The 21,712-nt window shown below is 44.3% G+C and overlaps 1 protein-coding gene and 1 long non-coding RNA gene across 5 annotated transcripts in view; one reads left to right on the top strand and one right to left on the bottom strand.

The window, feature by feature from the left end:
* LOC140740054 (PALM2-AKAP2 fusion protein-like) overlaps positions 1 to 21,712 on the bottom strand; it is a 119,547-nt gene that overhangs the window by 65,624 nt on the left and 32,211 nt on the right. For 2 of the 4 annotated variants that reach the window (XM_073068892.1, XM_073068893.1), the window contains exon 1: positions 15 to 160. The exons of the other annotated variants lie outside the window; for them this stretch is intronic. In XM_073068892.1, the coding sequence (XP_072924993.1) occupies positions 15 to 140 (126 nt within the window). In that variant the 5' untranslated portion in view covers positions 141 to 160. Of the gene's footprint in view, positions 1 to 14; positions 161 to 21,712 lie in introns of those variants that run through there. 4 annotated transcript variants of the gene reach the window in all.
* LOC140740055 (uncharacterized) overlaps positions 674 to 21,712 on the top strand; it is a 60,453-nt gene continuing 39,414 nt past the window's right edge. Inside the window, exon 1 of the long non-coding RNA XR_012101787.1 lies at positions 674 to 801. This is a non-coding gene — a long non-coding RNA (uncharacterized lncRNA). The remainder of the gene's footprint in view (positions 802 to 21,712) is intronic.

Here is a 21,712-nt window from a genome sequence, read left to right as displayed (position 1 = left end):
CCCCGGACACTTACGCATCTGGCTGGATTTCTGCTCGGCAAGGACGGCCGGCCTACTCGCAGTCTGACGCCGCCGCAATGTCCAGAGTCCATGAGCGCGGCCGGACCACACCCATCAGCCTCGGCGAGGGCGAGGTCCATCCGCTTCCAGGAAGGCTGGATCGCGTACGGGACGGGGATCATACAGAGCCGGGAGCCTCAGTCCGAGACACCCCCCTCCCCTCCGCAACGGGGCTAGTTCACACCCGGGACCCGAGGAGAAGAGACACCCAGGGCCCTGGGGGGGGGGGGGGAGAGGAGAGACCCGGGATCTGGGGGGAGTGGGGAAAGAGAGACTCAGGACCCCGGGAGGATAGATTGGGAGAGTGTTCCGGAACCTGGGTGTTGTGGGGGATAGAGAGATACCGGGGGGGGGAGAGATGATACAGGGAGACAGAGACCTGATACCCGTGGGAATGGGGGTTGAGAGACCCACGATCCGAGTGGAGAGGGTCCCGGTGACCTGGTAGGGGGAAAGAAAGACCTGGAACCCGGATGGGTGAGGATAGAGACCCGAGACCCAAGGGATGGTGAAGAAGGTGAAGAAGAGAGACCCGGGATCCTTGGGGGTGGGGGGGGGGGGGTAGATCCTGGAGAGTTTGGGAATGGGAAGAGAGAGACCGGGACACAGAACACCCCCCCCTCCCCCAGGGAAGGCTGGTGGCTCGCTCCCATTTTCCGTCTACTGAATATTGCGGAATTTAACATAAATTGTGAATGGAGAGCAGAGACTTAGCAGGTCAGCCTGGAGAGAGGAGGTGAGGTGAGTGACGGGAACAACACCCCGAATCTCCCGCCATATGCGCTGTCTAATCCGCTGACGATTTCTATTGCGCTCAGCGGTTTTCCGCTTTGATTTCTGCCCCGAGTAGTGTGGGAGAGGACGTCACTCCGGATTCCACCTTAAACGGAGGGGAATGGGCCTGGGGAGTGGCGGTGGGTGGATGGTGTCAGAGAACAGTTTCCCATTCCTCACTGCAGCAGTCGGGGGCAGCAAATCTGAAAGTGTGACTGGAGGTTGGGTGGGGAATGGTGCTGTTTGATGAATAGGGTAGGGGGATTGTCAGTGTGTGAGGAAATGGGTAGGAGGTGATGGATGCCTGAGGAATTGGGGGTGGTAATGGGGAGTTAGGAGTGTTAGGGATGGAAACTCAGGTTGGTGGTGTTAGTGGTTGGGGTAAGATGGTAGGGTTTAGGTATGAGTAGGGGTGGGTGGTGAGGGAAGTGAGGTTGTGTGGTGTGCCATTAGAGTAGGATTTGGGGGCCCATACTAAACTTACTCAACCATCTGAGGTGAAAAGGGGTGCTATAGTGCCTTTTTCACCACACAGCTGGCGTGTATAAACCATGTGAGGTCCTTGGTGTTGTGGATACCGAGGAACTTGAAGCTGTTTACCCTCTCAACCCCAGATCCATTGATGTCAATAGGGGTTAGCCGGTCTCCATTCCTCCCGTAATCCACAACCAGCTCCTTTGTTTTTGTAACATTGAGGGAGAGATTGTTTTCTTGACACCACTGTGTCAGAGAGATGACTTCTTCCCTGTAGGCCACCTTGTTATTGTTTGAGAAAAGGCCAATCACTGTAGTGTTGTTGGCAAATTTAATTAGCAGATTGGGGCTGTAGGTAGCGATACAGTCATGGGTACACGGAGTAAAAGAGGGGACTCAGAACGCAGCCCTGAGGGGCTCCTGTATTGAGAGGCAAAGGTGAGTGAGTCCACTCTTACAACCTGCTGGTGATCTGACAAGATGTCCAGGATCCAGCTACATAGGACAGGGTCAAGGCCGAGGTCTCTTGAGCTTCATGTTGAGCCTGGATGGAATTATGGTGTGGAATGCTGAACTGTAATTCAAGAACAGTATTCTCACATAAGTATCCTTCTCCAGATATGTAAGGAAGTACAACTTCAGACACTGAAGACATAAATTCTCAGTTGATTGCTTAAAAGTTACCCTCAGCATGTACAGTGGAAAAGCATGAAGTGGTAATTGTCCCACAGAACTCACACCGGGGAATCCACTTGAACAATCTCAAAATTCACCACTAATGTTAATGAGGAAGAACAGATATTGAAAGAGTCAGCATGGTTATGTGTAGGAGAAATCCTTTATCACAAATCTGGCTGAATTTGAGGAGGGAGCTAAGAAAATCAATGAAGGTAGCACTGTGGACACAGTTTAATAGATTTAAGTAAGACTTTCAGTAAGATTCCACATGACAGACTAGTACTGAGGTTAAGGCACAAGGGAAGAGAGGTGTGTTGGCAAATTGGGCCCAAAATTGCTTTGGTGATGGGAGGCAGAGGGTGGTAGTTTACAGATGTTCTCTGAGAAACCCACACTTCTGCCAGACCATTTTAGCCATGCAAGAACCTCCTCCTTAAGTGCTCCTGAACTGTCCCACCTCCATGAACACTGCAGGAATGGGTATCACACAGCAACCATCAGACTTATGTAGACAAGGCTAAAGACATAAAAGGTGGGAAGCTGGTCATTATCACTGTTGTATGTGAAAACCTGTGGTCAGAGTGGTGACGACACATTTTCTTCATTATCACAGCAGCTACATATCAAAAACCATAAGATATAGAAGCAGAATTCAGCCGTTTGGTCCATTAAGTTTGTTCTTAATGGACTGGTAGTACTCACATAGAAACACAGAAAACCTACCGCACAATACAGGCCCTTCAGCCCACAAAGCTGTGCCAAACATGTCCTTACCTTAGCAATTACCTCGGTTTACCCATAGCCCTCTATTTTCTAAGCTCTATGTACCTATCCAGGAGCCTCTTAAAATACCCTATCATATCCGCCTCCACCACCATCGCCAGCAGCCCATTCCACGCATTCACCACTCTCCGTGAAAAAACTTAACCCTGACATCTCTTCTGTACCTACTTCCAAGCACCTTAAAACTATGCCCTCTCATGCTAGCCATTTCAGCCCTGCCTCTGACTATCCACACAATCAATGCCTCTCACCATCTTATACACCTCGATCAGGTCAGCTCTCATCCTCCCTCGCTCCAAGGAAAAAAAGGCTGAGTTCACTCAACCTATTCTCATAAGGCATGCTCCCCAATCCAGGCAACATTCTTGCAAATCTCCTCTGCACCCTTTCTATGGTTTCCACAACCTTCCTGTAGTCAGGCGACCAGAACTGAGTACAGTACTCCAAGTGGGGTCTGACCAGGGTCCTATGTAGCTGCAACATTGCCTCTCGGCTCCAAAACTCAATCCCACAATTGATGAAGGTCAATGCACCATATGCCTTCTTAACCACAGAGTCAACCTGCGCAGCAGCTTTGAGTGTCTTATGGACTCGGACCCCAAGATCCCTCTGATCCTCCACACAGCCAAGTGTCTTACTATTAATACTATATTCTTCCATCATATTTGACCTACCAAAATGAACCACCTCACACTTATTTGGGTTGAACTCCATCTGCCACTTCTCTACCCAGTTTTGCATCCTATCAATGCCCCATTGTAACATTTGACAACCTATGTGTCATCAGCAAATTTACCAACCCATCCCTCTACTTCCTCATCCAGGTCATTTATAAAAATCATGAAGAGTAGGGGTCCCAGAACAGATACCTGAGACACACCACTGGTTACTGACCTCCATGCAGAATATGACCCATTTACAACCATTCTTTGCCTTCTGTGGGTAAGCCAATTCTGGATCCACAAAGCAATGTCCCCTTGGATCCCATGCCTCCTTACTTTCTGAATAAGCCTTGCATGGGTACCTTATCAAGTGCCTTGCTGAAATCCATATACACTACATCTACTTCATCAATGTGTTTAGTCACATCCTCAAAAAATTCAACCAGACTCATAAGGCACGGCTTGCCTTTCACAAAGCCATGCTGAATCATATTATGCCTTTCCAAATGTTCATAACTCCTGCCTTTCAGGATCTTCTCCATCAACTTACCAACCACTGAATTAAGACTCACTGGTCTATAATTACCTGGTTTATAATCTCTACTCCCATTTTTGAATAAGGGAACAGCATTTGCAACTCCCTCTTCCAGAACCTCTCCCATCCCCATTGATGATGCAAAGATCACTGCCAGAGGCTCAGCAATCACCTGCCTCACCTCCCACAGTAGCTTGGGGTATATCTCGTCTGGTCCTGGTGACTTATCCAACTTGATGCTTTCCAGAAGCTCCAGCACATCCTCTTTCTCAATATTTATATGCTCAAGCTTTTTAGACCGCTGTAAGTCATCCCTACAATCACCAAGATCCTTTTCCATAGTGAATACTGTAGCAAAGTACTTTTTAAGTACCTCTGGTATCTCCTCCGGTTCCATACACTTTTCCACTGTCACACTTGATTGGTCCTATCCTCTCACATCTTATCCTCTTGCTCTTCACATACTTGTAGAATGCCTTAATCCTGTCTGCAAAGGCCTTCTCATGGCCCCTTCTGGCTCTCCTAATTTCATTCTTAAGCTCCTTCCTGCTAGCCTTATTATCTTCTAGATCACAATCACTACCTAGTTTTTTGAACCTTTTGTAAGCTTTTCTTCTTGACTACATTTACAATAGCACTTGTACACCATGGTTTCTGTACCTTACCATCCTCTCCCTGTCTCATTGGAATGTTCCTCTGCAGAACTCCATGCAAATATCGCCTGAGCATTTGCCACATTTCTGCCATACATTTCCCTGAGAACATTTGTTCCCAATTTATGCTTCCAAGTTCCTGCCTGATAGCCTCATATTTCCCCTTACTCCAATTAAATGCTTTCCTAACTTGTCTGTTCCTATCCCTCTCCAGTGCTATGGTAAAGGAGATAGAATTGTGATCACTATCTCCAAAATGTTCTCCCACTGAGAATTCTGACACCTGACCTGGTTCATTTCCCAATACCAGAGCAAGTACAGTCTCTCCTCTTGAAGGCTTATCTACATGTTGTGTCAAGGAACCTTCCTGAACACACCTAACAAACTCCACCCCATCTAAACCCCTCGCTCTAGGGAGATGCCAATCAATATTTGGGAAATTAAAATCTCCCGCTGCGACAACCCTGCTATTATTAACCTTTCCAGAATCTGTTTTTCTATCTGCTTCTCAATGTCCCTGTTACTATTGGGTGGTCTATAAAAAACACACAGTAGAGTTATTGACCCCTTCCTATTCCTAACTTCCACCCACAGAGACTCCATAGACAACCCCTCTATGACTTCCTCCTTTTCTGCAGCCATGACACTGTCTCTGATCCACAGTGCCACGCCCCCACCTCTTTTACCTCCCTCCCTGTACTTTCTGAAACATCTAAAGCCTGGCATTCGAAGTAACCATTCCTGCCCCTGAGCTGTGCAAGTCTCTGCAATGGCCACAACATCCAAGTATTGATCCACACTTTAAGCTCATTCGCTTTGTTCATAATACTCCTTGTGTTAAAATAGACACATCTCAAACCATCGGTCTATCATCCCTTCTCTATCACCCGCCTATCCTCCCTCTTGCACTGTCTCCAAGCTTTCTCTATTTGTGAGCCAACCACCTCTTCCTCCGTCTTTTCAGTTCGGTTCCCACCCCCCAGCAATTCTAGATTAAATTCTCCCCAGTAGGCTTAGCAAACCTCCCTGCCAGGATATTAATCCCCCTGGGATTCAATTGCAACCAGTCCTTTTTATACAGGTCACACCAGCCCCAAAAGAGGTCCCAATGATCCAGAAATCTGAATCCCTGCCCCCTGCTCCAATGCCTCAGCCACACATTTATCCTCCACCTCATTCTATTCCTATTCTCACTGTCACATGGCATAGGCAGTAATCCTGAGATTATTACCTTTGAGGTCCTGCTTCTCAACTTGCTTCCTAACTCCCTGTAGTCCCTTTTCCTACCAATATCGTTGGTACCAATATGTACCATGACCTCTGGCTGTTCTCCTTCCCACTTCAGGATATCATGCATGTGATCAGAAACATCCTGGACCCTGGCACCTGGGAGGCAAACTACCATCCATGTTTCTTTCCTGCATCCACAGAATCGCCTGTCTGACCCCCTAACTATAGAGTCCCCTATCACTGCTGCCATCCTCTTCCTTTCCCTACCCTTCTGAGCCACTGGGTCACTCTCTGTGCCAGAGGCACAGCCACTGTGTCTTCCCCCAGATAGGCCATCGACCAACCCCCCCCCCCCCCTCCAACAGTATTCAAACAGGAGTACTTCTTGTTCAGGGGGACAGCCACAGGGGTTCTCTCTAGCATCTGACTCTTGCCCTTCCCTCTCCTGGCTGTTACCCACTTATCTGTCTCCCAAGACCCCGGTGTGACTACCAGCCTATAGCTCCTATCTATCACCTCCTCACTCTCCCTGATCAGATGAAGGTCATCGAGCTGCATCTCCAGTTCCCTAACATGGTCCCTAAGGAGCTGCAGCTCGATGCACCTGGTGTAGATATGGCTGTCCAGGAGGCTGGGAGGCTGTAGGTCTTCCCACATCTGACACTGAGCACAGAACACCGGTCTCACACACATACTTCCTGTCTGCATTCTACACAGGCAACCTATCTCACCTCGACCTGTTATAGCCGAAGACCCATTGAGCAAAGCCTTCCTACTCTGTCTCACTCTGCTCTGTTACCCACACCTCCGATGAAATCTACAGTGATGAAATGCTTTGAGAGGTTGGTCATGACTAGTCTGAACTCCCGCCTCAGCAAGGACCTGGACCCATTGCAATTTGCCTATTGCTACAATAGGTCAACGGCAGATACAGTCTCAATGGCTCTCCATATGTCTTTAGACCACCTGGACAACACAAACACCTATATCAGGATGTTGTTCATTGACAATAGCTCAACATTTAATACCATAATTTCCACAATCCTGATTGAGAAGTTACAGAACCTGGGCCTCTGTACCTCCCTCTGCAATTGGATCTTTGACTTCCTAACTGGAAGACCACAATCTGTGCAGATTGGTGATAACACATCCTCTTCGCTGACGATCAACACTGGTGCACCTCAGGGGTATGTGCTTAGCCCACTGCTCTACTCTCTATATACATATGACTGTGTGGCTGGGCATAGCTCAAATACCATCTATAAATTTGCTGACAATACAACCATTGTTAGTAGAATCTCAGGTGGTGATAAGAAGGCATACAAGAGTGATAAATGCCAACTAGTGAAATGGTGCCACAGCAACAACTTGGCACTCAATGTCAGTAAGATGAAGGAGCTCATTGTGGACTTCAGGAAGGGTAAAACGAAGGAACACATACCAATCCTCAAAGAGGGATCAGAAGGGGAGAGAGTGAGCAGTTTCAAGTTCTGGGTGTCAAGATCTCTGAGGATCTAACCTGGTCCCAACATATTGATGTAGTTATAAAGAAGGCAAGACAGTGGTTATACTTCATTAGGAGTTTGAAGAGATTTGGCATGTCAACAAATACTTCTATAGATGTACTGTGGAGAGCATTCTGACAGGCTGCATCACTGTCTGGTATGAAGGGGCTCCTGCACAGGACTGAAAGAAGCTGCAGAGGGTTGTAAATCTAGTCAGCTCCATCTTGGGTATTAGCCTACAAAGTACCCAGAAAATCTTCAGGGAGTGGTGTCTCAGGAAGGATCCCAAGAGAGAGAATTTGTAGAGTGCCTATGAGATGGTTTTTTCAAGCAGCTTGTGATTAAGTGTACTTGGGAATGAGCTATTCTGGATTGGGTGTTGTGTAATGAACCAGCTTTGATTAGGGAGCTTCAGGTAAAGGAACCCTTCAGAGTGAGTGATCATCATATGTATCATTATCTCAGTGCATAAGAGAAATTACAAAGGCCTAAGAGGTAAATTAACCAAAATTGATTGGAAGAGGATACTAGCAGGGATGAGAGTAGAGTAGCAATGGCTGGGGTTTCTGGGAGCAATTTGGAAGGTGCAGGATAAATGCACCCCAAAAAAAGTATTCTAAAGGCAGGAAGATAGAACTATTGCAATCAGGAGAAGTCAAAGCCAACACAAAAGCAAAGGAAGTGCATATAATAGAGCAAAAGTTAGTGGGATGTTAGGAGATTGGGAAGCTTTTAAAAATGAACAGAAGGCAACTAAAAAAAACCATAACGAACAAGAAGGTTCAAAAATTAAGATAAGCTAGCCAATAATATCAAAGAGGATACTAAAAGTCTTTTTTCAAAGATGTAATGGTTAAAAGAGAGATGAGTAGATATCAGATCATTGGAAAATGATGCTGGAGAGGTTAAAATGGGTGTTAAGGAAATGGCAGATGAACTGAATAAGTATTTTGCATCAGTCCCCACTACAAAAGACACAGAAAGTATGCCAGAAGTTCGAGAGTGCCCGGGACAGAAGTGAGTGCAGTTGCTATTACTAGGGAGAAGTTGTTTAGGAAGCTGAAAGGTCTGAAGGTAGGTAAGTCACTTGGACCAGATAGACTACACCCGAGGGTTCTGAAAGAGGCAGCTGAAGAGATTATGGAGGCATGAGTAATGATCTTTCAAGAATCAGTAGATTCTGGAGCATGGGTCCAGAGGACTAGAAAATTGCAAATGGCACTCCACAATTCAAGAAAGGAGGGAGGTAGAAGAAAGAAAATTATAGGCCAGTTAGCCTGACTTAAGTGGTTGGGAAGATGTTGGAGTTGATTGTTAAGGCTAAGGTTTTGGGGAACTTGGAGACGCGTGATAAAATGAACCAACATCAGCATGGTTTCCCGAAAGAAAAATCTTACCTAACAAATCTGTTGGAACTCTTGGAGGAAATAACAAGCAGGATAGACAAAGGAGATGTTGTGTACTTGGATTTTCAGAAGGCCTTGGACAAGGGCTGTTTAGTAAGATAAGAGCCATGGTATTACAGGAAAGATACTAACATGGATAATACATTGGCTGATTGGCAGGAGGCAGTGAATGGGAATAAAAGGAGCCTTTTCTGCTGCTGATGACTAATGCTGTTCTTCAGGGAATTGTGTAGGTTCTGCTTTTTTTCACATTATACGCATGTCAATGATTTGAGTGACGGAATTAATGGCATTGTGACCAAGTTTGTAGACGATATGAAGACAGGTAGAGGGGCAGGTAGTGTTGTTGAAACAGGGAGTGCAAAAACGTAGACAGATTAGGAGAATGGGCAAAGAGTGGCAAATGGAATACAGTGTTGGAAATTGTATGGTCATGCACTGTGGTAGAAGGAAAAAAAGCATAGATTATTTTCTAAATGGGGAGAAAATTCAAATCAGAGATGTAAAGGGACTTGGGAGTCCTTGTGCAGAATCCACTGAAGGTTAATTTGCAGGTTGAGTAGGTGGCAAGGAAAACAAATACGATGTTAGGAATCATTTTGAGAGGACTAAAATATATAATCAAGGATATAATGTTGAGGCTTTATAAGGCACTGGTGAGGCCTCACTTGGAGTATTGTGAGCAGTTTTAGGCTCCTTATCTAAGAAAGGATGTGATGGCATTCAAGTGGAGTCAAAGGAGGTTCACAAAAATGATTATGGGATTGAGGGGCTTATCATGTGAGGAGCTTTTGATGGCTCTGGGCCTGCACTCGCTGGAATTTAGAAGATTGAGGGGAGATCTCATTGAAACTTATCAAATGTTGAAAGGTCTATATCAAGTGGATGTGGAGAGGATATTTCCTATAGTGGGCGAGTCTAGGACCAGAGGGCACAACTTCAGAATAGAGAGATGTCCACTTGGAATGGAGATAAGGAGGAATTTCTTTAGCCAGAGCTTCGTGTGTCTGTGGAATTAATTGCCACAGCCAGCTGTGGACTGTGGGCATTGAGTATTATTTAAGGCGGAGGTTGATAGATTTCTGATAAATTGGGGTGTAAAGGGTTATGGGGAGAAGGCAAGAGAATGGGGTTGAGAGGGAAATAAATCAGAAATGGCAGAGCAGACTCAATTGGTCGGATGACCTAATTCTACTCCAGTGTTTTATGGCTTAATCCAAATATTACTACCAATGAGGAGCTAGTGGTGTGTGAGTGTGTTTTAATAATCATTTATTTTAATTTAGAGACACAGCACAGTAACCCCATCAGCCCACACCACCTATTTACACCCAATAATGGAATCATTCACACACAGATTGCACAGACAGAAATGGATGAGAGAAGCCCAGCTTCACCTGGGCAAACTATTCCATGCCACACCCCCTCTGCTCATGCAGCCAATGTAGGATTGCCTCTCCCAATTTAAAAACAAAAGATTTCTTCCAAAGCCGGATGAAAGACTTCATGGAAAGTAGTCAGTGCCTTATCTCCCATTCTGGCAGGATTGGTTACAATAAAAAAAAGAGATTGAATTAATTCCCTACTGTAAGCATAGCCTGGACAAACAATGAGATACTATTACAACATGCACACAATGCATCCTTTCCCAGGTTCCATACTGCTATAATTTTGAAAGGAGAGCCAGGCTGACAATCCAGAACACTTTTGTGAGCAACTCACGCAGTGATAGAGGTCCAGCAAATAAACAGAACATGTTGGAAAGAACACTCTGGCAGAGTGAAGCAGAGTTCATGTTTCAGGTTGATAACTTTTCATTACAACATACCTCCCTACACCTACAGCTTTTGGAAGTCCTGAATTCTCTACAGGTACTTGCTACTGTCCAAATAAAGGGTCTTGCCCTGAAACTTTGACACCTATGTTCCTCCAAATCTGACTACTCCAGCAGTTTTTCCCCTCTTACCACTGTTATTCAGGCTGTCTGCTCACTTCCTGCAGCTTCTCAGCAGTTACGTTGTAGAAGTACAGGCAGTGAAGCTGTGGAAGAAACATCACCCCATGCCCTGCAGGTGGCTCACTACCCTCTCGTCATATATCCTCCAACCCCAGATGCCTAATAGGTCTCAAAAAATACAACTATGCCAGAGCACCAGGTAATAACTTCTTGTGTTCAGTCTTAGATCAGCCATGACTAGCTTGATCACATCAGAGACCAGCAGCCTAGGCTGCATACATTATATAAAACTGTATGCATAATAACGTAGAAGCAAGAGGGGTTAAGAGTTTTAAAGAGCTTCTTAAGCCATTTACCTCCTCCATCTATTACCTCCCAGCTTCTCACATCATCCCACCCACCCACCTTTCCCTCCACCTGAACTCACTATCACCCGCTAGCTTGTATTCTCCCCCATCCCCACCCACCTCATCCTGGCTTCTGACCCCTTTTCCAGTCTCGATGAAGGGTCTCGACCTGAAACATCTCTCCATCGATACTCCCTAACCTGCTGAGTTTCTCCAGCATTTTGTGTGTGTTGTTCAAGAGTGGACTTAGTAAGCAGTGGAATTGATCATACATGTGGTCGTGTGGAGAGTGAGGATACAGATCAGAAGTGCAAATGTGGGACCAGCACTGGAGTCAAACCAACTCAGGGGTGGTGAGAGGATAAGTTCAGGTAATTGGAAGGATAATAGGTCGAGTGTTGTGCAAACTGCTGAGAGCTATGACAGTATTTATAGAAAGCATAAGACTGTAAGATTGCAGTTGTTTGTTGTTTCATGTGGTAAATTAAAACTTCTGTGTCAGAAAGATTTAGTTCCTTTTAAGGAACACACGCAAAATGCTGGAGGAACTCAGCAGGCCAGTCAGCATCTATGGAAACAGTCATTGTTTCAGGCTGAGACTCTTCATCAGAACTGGAGAGAAAAGGTGAGAAGTCAAAGAAAGGAGCTGGGAGAGGTGGAAGTAGCACAAGGTGGTAGGTGAGACTGGGAGAGGGGGAAGCGAAAAGTAAAGAGCCGGGAAGTTGATTGGTGAAAGTGATGAGGGGCTAGAGAAAGGGGGATTGTGATAGGAGAGGGCAGAAAGCCATGGAAGAAAGGGAAAAGGGAGGAACACCAGGGGCAGGTGATGGACAGGTAAGGAGATAAGGTGAGAGAGGGTAATGAGAAAGGGGGATGGAGAAGAAGGTGGGGACTATAATTGGAAGTTTGAGAAATCAATGTTCATTCCATCAAGTTGGAGACTACCAAGACGGAAGACAACGTGATGCTCCTCCAACCTGGTGTGGCCTTTTTGCAGCAGTAGAGGAGGCCATGGACTGACATGTCAGAATGAGAATGGGAAGCAGAATTAAAATGGGCGGCCACTGGGAGATCCCACTTTTTTAGGTGCTCAGCAAAGTGGTTTCCCAGTCTATGTCAGGCCACACCAGGAGCACTGGATACAGTAGATGATCCCAGCAGGCTCACAGGTAAAGTGTTGCTTTACCTGGAAAGATAGTTTGGGGTCCTGAATGTTAGTGAGGGAGAAGGTGTACGAGCAGGTATGGCACTTGTTCGCTTGCAAGGATAAGTGCCGAGAGGGACGAATGGATTAGGGAGTTACATAGGGAGTAATCCCTGCAGAAAAGTTCCTTCTCCTTCTTAAGGGCAGTGACTGATGAGCATTAATTAGGCATGCTTCACAGAATTGACAGCCCACTTTGTTACTATGTGCTGGTTGCTATGGAGAAATGCTTTCATGGCTGAAATCCATATTTCAGAACTCTTGATGGCACAGATGGAGCAGTTATAGTGGATCAAGGCTGCACCAGTTTTGTTCTGGGGCTGTGTGAGTGGCGGGGTGGGGGGGGGGGGGGGTTGTTCCTAACTGGATGTTAGTGCAAAATGGAGCATGTAGCACATCAGATAAAGGAGAAATCCAATCTCTGGCCAATCCTTGGCCCACAAATGGCATTGTGCTTTCTGATGGAAGAGGGCTCTTCTCTGCTTTCTCTGTCTGAGTGTGGACAAGAGCTGAGGAAGGCAGACGGAGTCATAGAACACTTCTCTCTATTTGTTTTTACAACTGCGCACACCAGCCACTACTCTGAACATTTATACACGGTTTGAAAACTGCATGGCCCTTTAAATTTTTTTTCTGTAATATGCAGGCGATGAATATTTAGAATGAAAATTGAAAAATTACATACTTTTGATTTTATTTAATAATTGAAGGGTATAATGAAATACAGTAAAACAAAGAAAATCTTTAACATTTCATAAACTTTGTCTTGTCTTTTTTATTGCAAATCCATTGTCTATAAACATTGTCCACATGAAAGGTATGTCTTAATCCTCATCAGATCATCACAATCATCACAATCTTCTAGTCAATTTCTGGATTTACATTTGATTGAATTCATGAGACTAAATCTACATTCACATTCAGCACTAGAAGCTTGAAATGTTTTAATGATGTCAACAAGAATTGACAATTCTTCAAATTCTTCACTTCTAACCTTGTAGTCCAGTGTGTCAGTGAACGTATTAAACCAGTTTTTCTTAGAAAAGACAATTTTGAAATCACAGTATCGCTGTGATATTTTTGAGGCAATGCTTTGTTGTAGTTTGTAATACTAGCTGATTATTTTTCTGACGATGTTCAGGGGGTCCATTCTGTGTTTATTGTTACAATTTGTAACAATGTTATAACTTGAAACACTGACAATGTAAGTTCATTGAAGCTTGAAAATATTTCAAAGTAAAGGTTGTGGTATATTAGAAAATTTTTGGATTAACACAATTAATTGCAGGCTGTTTCACAATTGTATTAGATTAGATTTCAAAATTATATTAACATTATATAACAGAAAATTCCATCTGTGCACCAACAAAGTGTAAAGGATGTGTACAAACTATGTGTAAAGGAGAATTTCATTTACTGCACGACTAGAGGGAACAGTTTCCTTCCATGTACCTATTCACATTTCTCTTAAATGTGGAAATTGAAATTGCATCCACCACTTCTGCTGGCAGACTGTTCCATACTCTCACCACCCTCTGAGTGAAGAGGTTCCCCCTTGTGTTCCCCTTAAACATTTCACCTTTCACCCTTAACCTTTGAACTTGAATTTCTAACATCAATGGAGAAAGCATGTTTGCATTTACCCTATCTATATTCCTAACAGTTTTGTACACCTCTGTCAAATCTCCCCTCATTCTCCAATGCTCTAGGGAATGAAGTGCTAACCTATTAAACTTTTCCCTATAATTCAGGTCCTAAAGTCCTGGCAACATTTTTTGTTAATTTTCCTTGCACTCTTTCAATCTTATTGACATCTTTCCTGTAGATAGGCGACCAGAACTACATACAATACTCCAAATTAGTCCTCACCAGCCCAGCCGAGGCAGTATGTTGTGTCCTTGAGCAAGGCGCTTAACCACACATTGCTTCAGTCCACCCAGCTGAAAATGGGTACCGGCAAAATGCTGAGGGTTAACCTCGTGATAGACTGGTGTCCTATCTGGGGTGGAGTCTCGTACTCACAGTCATTTCATGCTACAGAAACCGGCATCAGCTCTGGCCTGATGAGCCTATAAGGCTCAGGACAGACTTTTAACTTTAACTTCAACTAAGTCCTCACCACCATATTATACAACTTGGACATAACATCACAACCCCTGAACTTTGATTTATGAAGGCCAATGTGCCAAAAGCTTTCTTTATGACCCTATCTACTTGTGATGCCACTTTCAAGGAATTAAGTATCTGTATTCTCAGATCCTTCTGTTCTACTGCACTCCTTGGTGCCCTACTGCTCATCATGTAAATTTGTCTACCCAAAGTGAAAAACCTCACTGTTGTCTGCCATTTCTCAGCACATTTTCCAGTTGGTCTAGATCACGCTACAAGTTTTGAAAGTCTTCACTGTCCATTGCACCCCCAATCTTGCTGTCATCACAAATTTGCAGATCCAATTTATTGCATTATCATCCAGATCATTGATATAGATGACAGCCAACAATGGACCCAGCATCAATCCCTGTGGCACATTACTAGTCACAGACCTTCAGTCAGAGAGGCAACTCTCAACTACCACTCTTGTCTAATCCAATTTACTACCTCATCTTGAATGCCAAGTGTCTGAACTTTCTTGGCCAACTTTCCATGTGGGACCTTGTCAAAGACCTTGCTGAAGTTCATGTAGACAATATCCACTGCTTTGTCCTCGTCAACTCTCCTGGTAACTTCCTCGAAAATTCTATCAGATTAGCTAGACATGACCTACCATACATAAAGCCATGTTGATTATCCTAAATCATTCCCTGTCCATTCAAAAATTTATATATATGGTCCCTTAGAATACCTTCCAACGGCTTACTCACTACTGATGTCAGGCTCACTGGCCTATTTTTTTTTAACCTTATTCCTGGAGCCTTTCTTAAACAATGGGACATTCACTATCCTCCAATCCTCAGGCACCTCACCGGTAGATAAGGATGTTTTAAATATCTCTCCTCGGGCCCCTGCATTTTCTGTACTAGTTTCCCATGGGTTCAAAGGACACCTTGTCAAGCCTTGGGGATTTATTCCCCCTAATTTTCCTCAAGACAGCAAACACCATCTGCTCTGTAATATGTATACATTCCATAACCTCAGTGTGTTTTGCTTTACATCTATAAACATAGTGTCTTGTCTCCTGAGCAAATACAGATGCAAAAAATCCATTTAATATGTTCCCCTATCTCTTTTGGCTTCATGCATAGTTGAGCACTCTGATCTTCCAGAGGACCAATTTTGTCTCTTGCTATGTTTTTGCTCTTAATGTATCTGTAGAAGACCTCGGGATTCTTCTTCACCTTGTCTAGAACAACCTCATGCCTTCTTTTAGCCCTCCTGATGTTTTTCTTAAGTTCACTTGCATTTTGTATACACTTCAGGAACTTCATTTGCTGTTTCCTGCCTATATCTACAATGCACCTAGTTCTTTTTCTAAACCAGAGCCTCAATATCTTTCAAAAACCAAGATTCCATAAGCCTGTAATTCCTGCCTTTTATTCTTGCAATTTGAGAAGGAGAAGTTAAGGTCAGGTGTATCTGTATTACAGTAGGGTAAAATGAATCTAAAGTCTCCCATTTACCAAGATTACCTTTGGCAGAAAACATCCTGTCCCAATCCACACATGGCTGAGTCTCAATCCTCTCCGATACCATCAAAATCAGCTTATTTCCAAACTCTATCCTTCTCCATAATTATCATGAACTAATGGCGTTATGATAACAAGATGCAAAGTGTTCTCCTGAACTAACTTCTGTCACCTGCCCTGCCTCATTTAGTAATAGATTTAGTAATAGATATCGATACGCAGCAGCCTCTCCGGTCTCTGGATTGGGGATTACCAAATGTTATGTGGTTTTTCTTGTGTGGTCTGTTTTGTGCTTTTTTGTGATATCATTCCAGAGAACTTGTCTCATTTTTTAACTGCATTGTATTTGTGGTTTATAAATGACAATAAACTGAATCTGAATCTGAATAGGAGATCTAGTATGTCACTCTCACACTGGGACTTCAGGGACTTCTCCTGATCATAGTTGACAAACTCTATCCCATCCAGCCCTTTTACAGTATGGGTGGCCCAGTCAATATATGTAAAGTTAAAATCACTTATTAATGGTTCTTGCAACAGTCTCTACAAATTTGGTCCTCTAATTCCTGTGGACTGTTGGGTGGTCTATAACATAATCCCATTAATGTAGTCATCCCTTTCTTATTCCTCAGTTCCACCCATATAACCTCAGTTGATGAGCTGTCCAGTCTGTCCTGTCTGACAGTTCACTGCAAGGACTTGTCTCTTTTGATAGAAAGTGAAATGAGACCAGACTGGATAGCGTATAAAAACAGGTCAGTAACAAGCCTGAATGCTGCAAGTTTTTGAGCAAGGGATGGCCAATGGATCAGAATCAAGTTTAATATCACTAGCATATGTCATGAAATTTGTTGTTTTGTGGCAGCAGTACAGTGCAATGTATAATAAAAAAAAACTATAGATTACAATAAGAAATAAATATAAAAAATAATTTAAATGAGTAGTGCAGAAAAAAAAGCAAAAAGAACCCAAAAAATTAATTGGCCATTCAGAAAACTGATGGCATAGAGGAAGAAGAAGAGGAAGAATGTTCGTAAAACATTGAGTGTGTGTTTTCAGGCTCCTGTACCTCCTTGATTGCAACAATGAGAAGATGGCATGTTTTGGGTAACGGAGATCCTTAATGATAGTTGCAGCCATTTTGAGGCATCACCTTTTGAAGATGTATGTGATGTTGGAGATCCTAGTGCCCATGATGGAGTTGGCTGAGTTTACAACTTTCTGCAGCTTTTTCCCATCCTCTGCAGTGGCCCCTCCATACCAGACGACGATGCAACCCATTAAAAAGCTCTCCACATACATCTGTAGAAATTGACTGTAGTCTTTGTTGACCTACCAAGTCTCCACAAACTTCTAATGAAATTAAGCTGCTGTCCTGCCTTCGTTGTAATTGCATCAGTATGTTGGGCCCAGGATAGATGCTCAGAGATGTAAACATCCAGGAACTTAAAACTGCTCACTCTTTCCACTGTTGATCCTTTGATGAAGGATTTCCTTGACTTCCCACAATGAATTCCTTGATCTTACTGATGTTGAGTGCAAGGTTGTTGTTGTGTCAGCACTCAAGTAATTGATCTATCTCACTCCTCATCGGCATCTGAAATTTTGCCAGCAATAATTGTGTCATCAGCAAATTTATAAATGCAGTTTTAGCTATGCTAACCACACAGTCATGGCTGTAGAGAGAGCAGTGCAGTGGGCTAAGCATGTATTTTTGAGATGTGCCAGTGTTGATTGTCAATGAGGAGGAGATGTTATCTACTATCCACACTGGCTATGGTCTCTTGGTGATGAAGTCAAGGATCCAATTGCAGAGGGAGATACAGAGCCCCATGTTTTGGAGCTTGTTGATTAGTACTGAGGGTACAATAGTGTTAAACGCTGAGCTGTAATCAATAAACAGCAGCCTGATGTGGGAATTGCTATTGTCCAAGTGTTGCAAGGCTGGGTGGAGAGCCAGTGAGACTGCATACTGGGATGCTGGCCAATGTGGGCTCCAGGCATAACTGGCAGGACTGGTGTCCTTTACCTGTCCCTAAGTTGGGGTGAGCTGCCTACTTGAGCAGATACCCTTGTGGTGCAGGATATTTCCATTGTGATGTTGGGAAGGCAACTCCTGGAGTTTGACTCAGTGGTGATAAAAGGCAATAAACTCCCCAGTCATGACTGTGTGGAGAGAAAGCTGCAGCATGGTCCCCACACATCTGCTGCCATTATAAAGGGAGACTGCGCATCTAGAGGTGCTTTCAAAGTGGACTGGGCAGGCAACTGTCCTGCATTTTGCAGAGGAGAAGCACTGAAGCCATTGCTGCTTTGCCAATGGTAGTGTTGACCTAGAGAGCTGTTGGAGCTCCTCTCATCCAGACAGGTGGAAAGCCCTCTGCCATACTGATGGTGGAAGGACCTTAGGCTGTCAGGACATGAATCATTCTCTGCAGGAGAGGGTAGTGCAGTGGTGAATTGGTAGCGATGCTGTCTCACAGCTCCAGCAAGCTGTTCAATCCTCACCTCCAATAACCACAGAAGCTTCCCACTTTCCTCCCAACTCCAGAAGATGATAGTTTGTGGGTGAATTGACCATTGTAAAGTGTGTAGAAAAGCACAGCTGTCTCCCTTTGTGTAAGGAATGACTCTGGTCATTGGAGTGTTTTCTCCTTGATACCCATTACCCAGGAGTGCCTGATGCTGCAATCAGTCAGGTACCCACCACAGTCTCACCTCACACCTTGAATTCAACCTTTTAGCTCATCTCCTGATTCAAACTGTAGGTTTGCTGAAAAATGCAGGAGGGTATGGAACATTAGTATTTAAGACAAGTGATTTGGGAGAGGAATATCTAATTGCAATATAAAATTTCTTAGTTTAAACTATGACATTTTCCAATAAGTGGGGGTGGGGGAGGGAGATATTGTGTGATATCCCCTCATGTCTTGCTGTACCTGTTCACTGCTCGGAATATAGGTCACTAACGGATGAAACTTGGTCTGTTTTGTTTACTGGCTAGCTACAACAGTTCTCTACTTTCTGATGACTGCATTTTACTTGAACTCAGCCCTTTATATGAAGTAAATTTACTGCACGGATCTACAGTCTGCTGATGTAAACAGTGGTTTGTAGCTACTCTAACAAATAGAGTCATGGAAACATGACACCAAGATGATCAAGATACCTATCTGAGCTAGGCTTATTTGCCTATGTTTGGCCCATATCCCTCAAAACATTTCCTGATCACGTACCTGTCCAAATGTAATCATACCACTTCTTCTGACAGCTCGTTTCATACATGTACCACCTTCTGTGTAAAAGGTTTGCTACTCAAACCCTTTTTAAATCTCTCCCCCTCTTCCCCCTTTGCATTGAGTTCTGGTTGCCCCATTACAGGAAGGTTGTAGAGGCTTTAAAGAAGGTACACTGGATTACCTGAATTAGAGATGCGTGCTGTGAAGAAAGATTGGACAAACTGAGGCTGTTTTCTCCGAAGCAGCAGATGCTGAGGGGAGAGCGATAGAAGTTTATAAAATTATGTGAGGGCTTAGATGGAGAAGACAGTGGTGGCTTTTCCACAGGATCAAAGTGTTTAATACTAGAGGGCCTGATTTTATGGTGAGAGAGGGTGTATTTAAAGGGATTGGCAGGGAGTGGTGGGTGCCTGGAATGCGTTGCCAGGGAAAGCAGATACCATAGGAGCATTTAACAGACTCTTAGACAGGCACATGATTATGTAGAGAAAAAGGTATATGGTCAATGTGTGGGGAAGAGGAATTAGATTAATCAGTTTAATTAGTTTAGTATAACATTGTGGCCTGAAGAGCCGGCTTTGTACTGTATGATTTTATGTACTCACTTCCACTAGTTCTGGATGCTCATATCCTGGGAGTTCATCTTATGTACTCACCTCATGATTTTATAAACATTTATCAGACCCTTCAGGCTCCTACGATTAGCCCACTCAGCCTCTCCTTATCACACAAAGCTTAATGATATCCTTCCTGTAGCAGGGTGACCAGAATTGTGTGCAGTCCTCCAGATGTGGCAATGAAGTCAATCTGCCCTCCCAACCTTGTTTATGCCATTAATTGAGGGGTCATTAGACCCCAAGTTTAGAACCCCTGCTCTAGGAGGAGGTGCTGTAGGTGGGCTGCATCTCCTGGTCTCCAGCACTCAGGAGCACACCCCTCCCTGACAACACCCTGACCAACATCTGTATGTCCTTCAAGTGTGTGAACTGTCTCTTCAACCTTGCAGTCACTACTTCCTTCATGGCCCCACTGTGTGAACTGTCTCATCGTCCCTGTAGTCTCTCCCTCCTCCATGGCCCCAGTGTGCGGTGCTTCTGTCTGCCTAGCTGTGGAGTGTGCCTTTAGGGCTGAATACACAAGAGGCAGGGAAATCTGGAAATGGACTGCGGTATTATTGGAAATCGCCAAGGTCCTAGATGTATACCATCAGACACTATTTAGAACATAGAACAGTACAGCTCAGCAACAGGCCCTTTAGCTCACAATGTCATGCTGGGCTCATTAAACTAGTAAGATGTACCACCATTCTCTGCACATCTATGTGCCTACCTAAGAGCTTCTTAAAGGCTTGTATCATATCTGCTTCCAACGGTACTTTCCACACACAGACTGGAACTATTTCCAGCTGGAGTTTGTCCTCACTTGTGGTGTTCACAGGGTGTTCACCACTTTAGGGCAATGCAGAGGGTAAACTTAATTTTAAGCTGAATTTTATTTCATAACTAGAAGTTAATTTACATTTTTAAAAAATGTTGAAGTGAAGAATTTTTATAATCCTGCCAGGAACACTAAGAGATGAACATTGACCCGAGATTGAGGGTAGCCAGATTAAGAAAATCAAGGTCAGGAGAGTAAATTGCTGCTGTTTAGAAACTCCAGCCCTCTGGTATGTCTATAAGGGAGGAGACTGCTGTCCTTTCCTGGAATGGTTGACAATGAAGGACAACTAAACACTCCCACTGTTCACATTCTATCTCAAGCTGTGTGTTGGGCATTGTGCTTCACACCCAGCACAGCTCCCCAGTATAAACATCAATGCTTGGTTTGGTAGCTAGTAGTGGGTGCTGACCCAATAACTGAGTGCTTTGGGTTCCTGCCTTCTGCCTGATGCAGTCTCCAGTGCTATTTCCACCCATTTTTGTGGAGCACCAGAAGTGTGGTGATCTATTCCATCATTCTTCCAGCTAGCCTGCATTCACTGTAAACTCTGTTGCAGATGGCACTGTACCATGGCAGTTAGCACAATCGCTTCACAGTGCCAGTGATCACGGAATGGGGCTCGATTCCCACCACTGTCTGTAAGGAGTTTCTATTCTCTCTGTGACTGCGTGTGTTTCCTCCAGTGGCTCTGGTTTCCTCCCATGTACCAGACATACGAGTTAGGGTGAGTGAGTTGCAGATATGCTATGTTGGTCCCGGAAGTGTGGTGACACTTGCAGGCTGTCCCCAGTTCACCCCCAACGCAAGCAATGCATTTCACTGTATTGATGTTTTGGTGTAAATGTGACAAATAAAGTTCATGGCTTCTTTATCTCTTTCTTAACCTAGGCCAATGCCCAGGGCTAACTGGCTTTTATTTCACCACCAGAATTTTAACCATAGAACCATAGAACATACAACACTACGGCACAGTACAGGCCCTTCAGCCCTCCATATTGTGTCGACCCATATAATCCTTTAAAAAAAGTACTACACCCACACTACCCCATAACCCCCCATTTTTCTTAAATTTTGCCCCTGTTTTCCAATCAGTCCTTGGCCTCCACTGGTCAGTCATCAGACACAGAGGTTCAGGAAGAGCT

Source organism: Hemitrygon akajei, chromosome 16, assembly GCF_048418815.1.
Source record: "Hemitrygon akajei chromosome 16, sHemAka1.3, whole genome shotgun sequence".
Classification (NCBI taxonomy): Eukaryota; Metazoa; Chordata; class Chondrichthyes; order Myliobatiformes; family Dasyatidae; genus Hemitrygon; species Hemitrygon akajei.
This window is presented reverse-complemented; position numbering and strand designations above follow the sequence as displayed.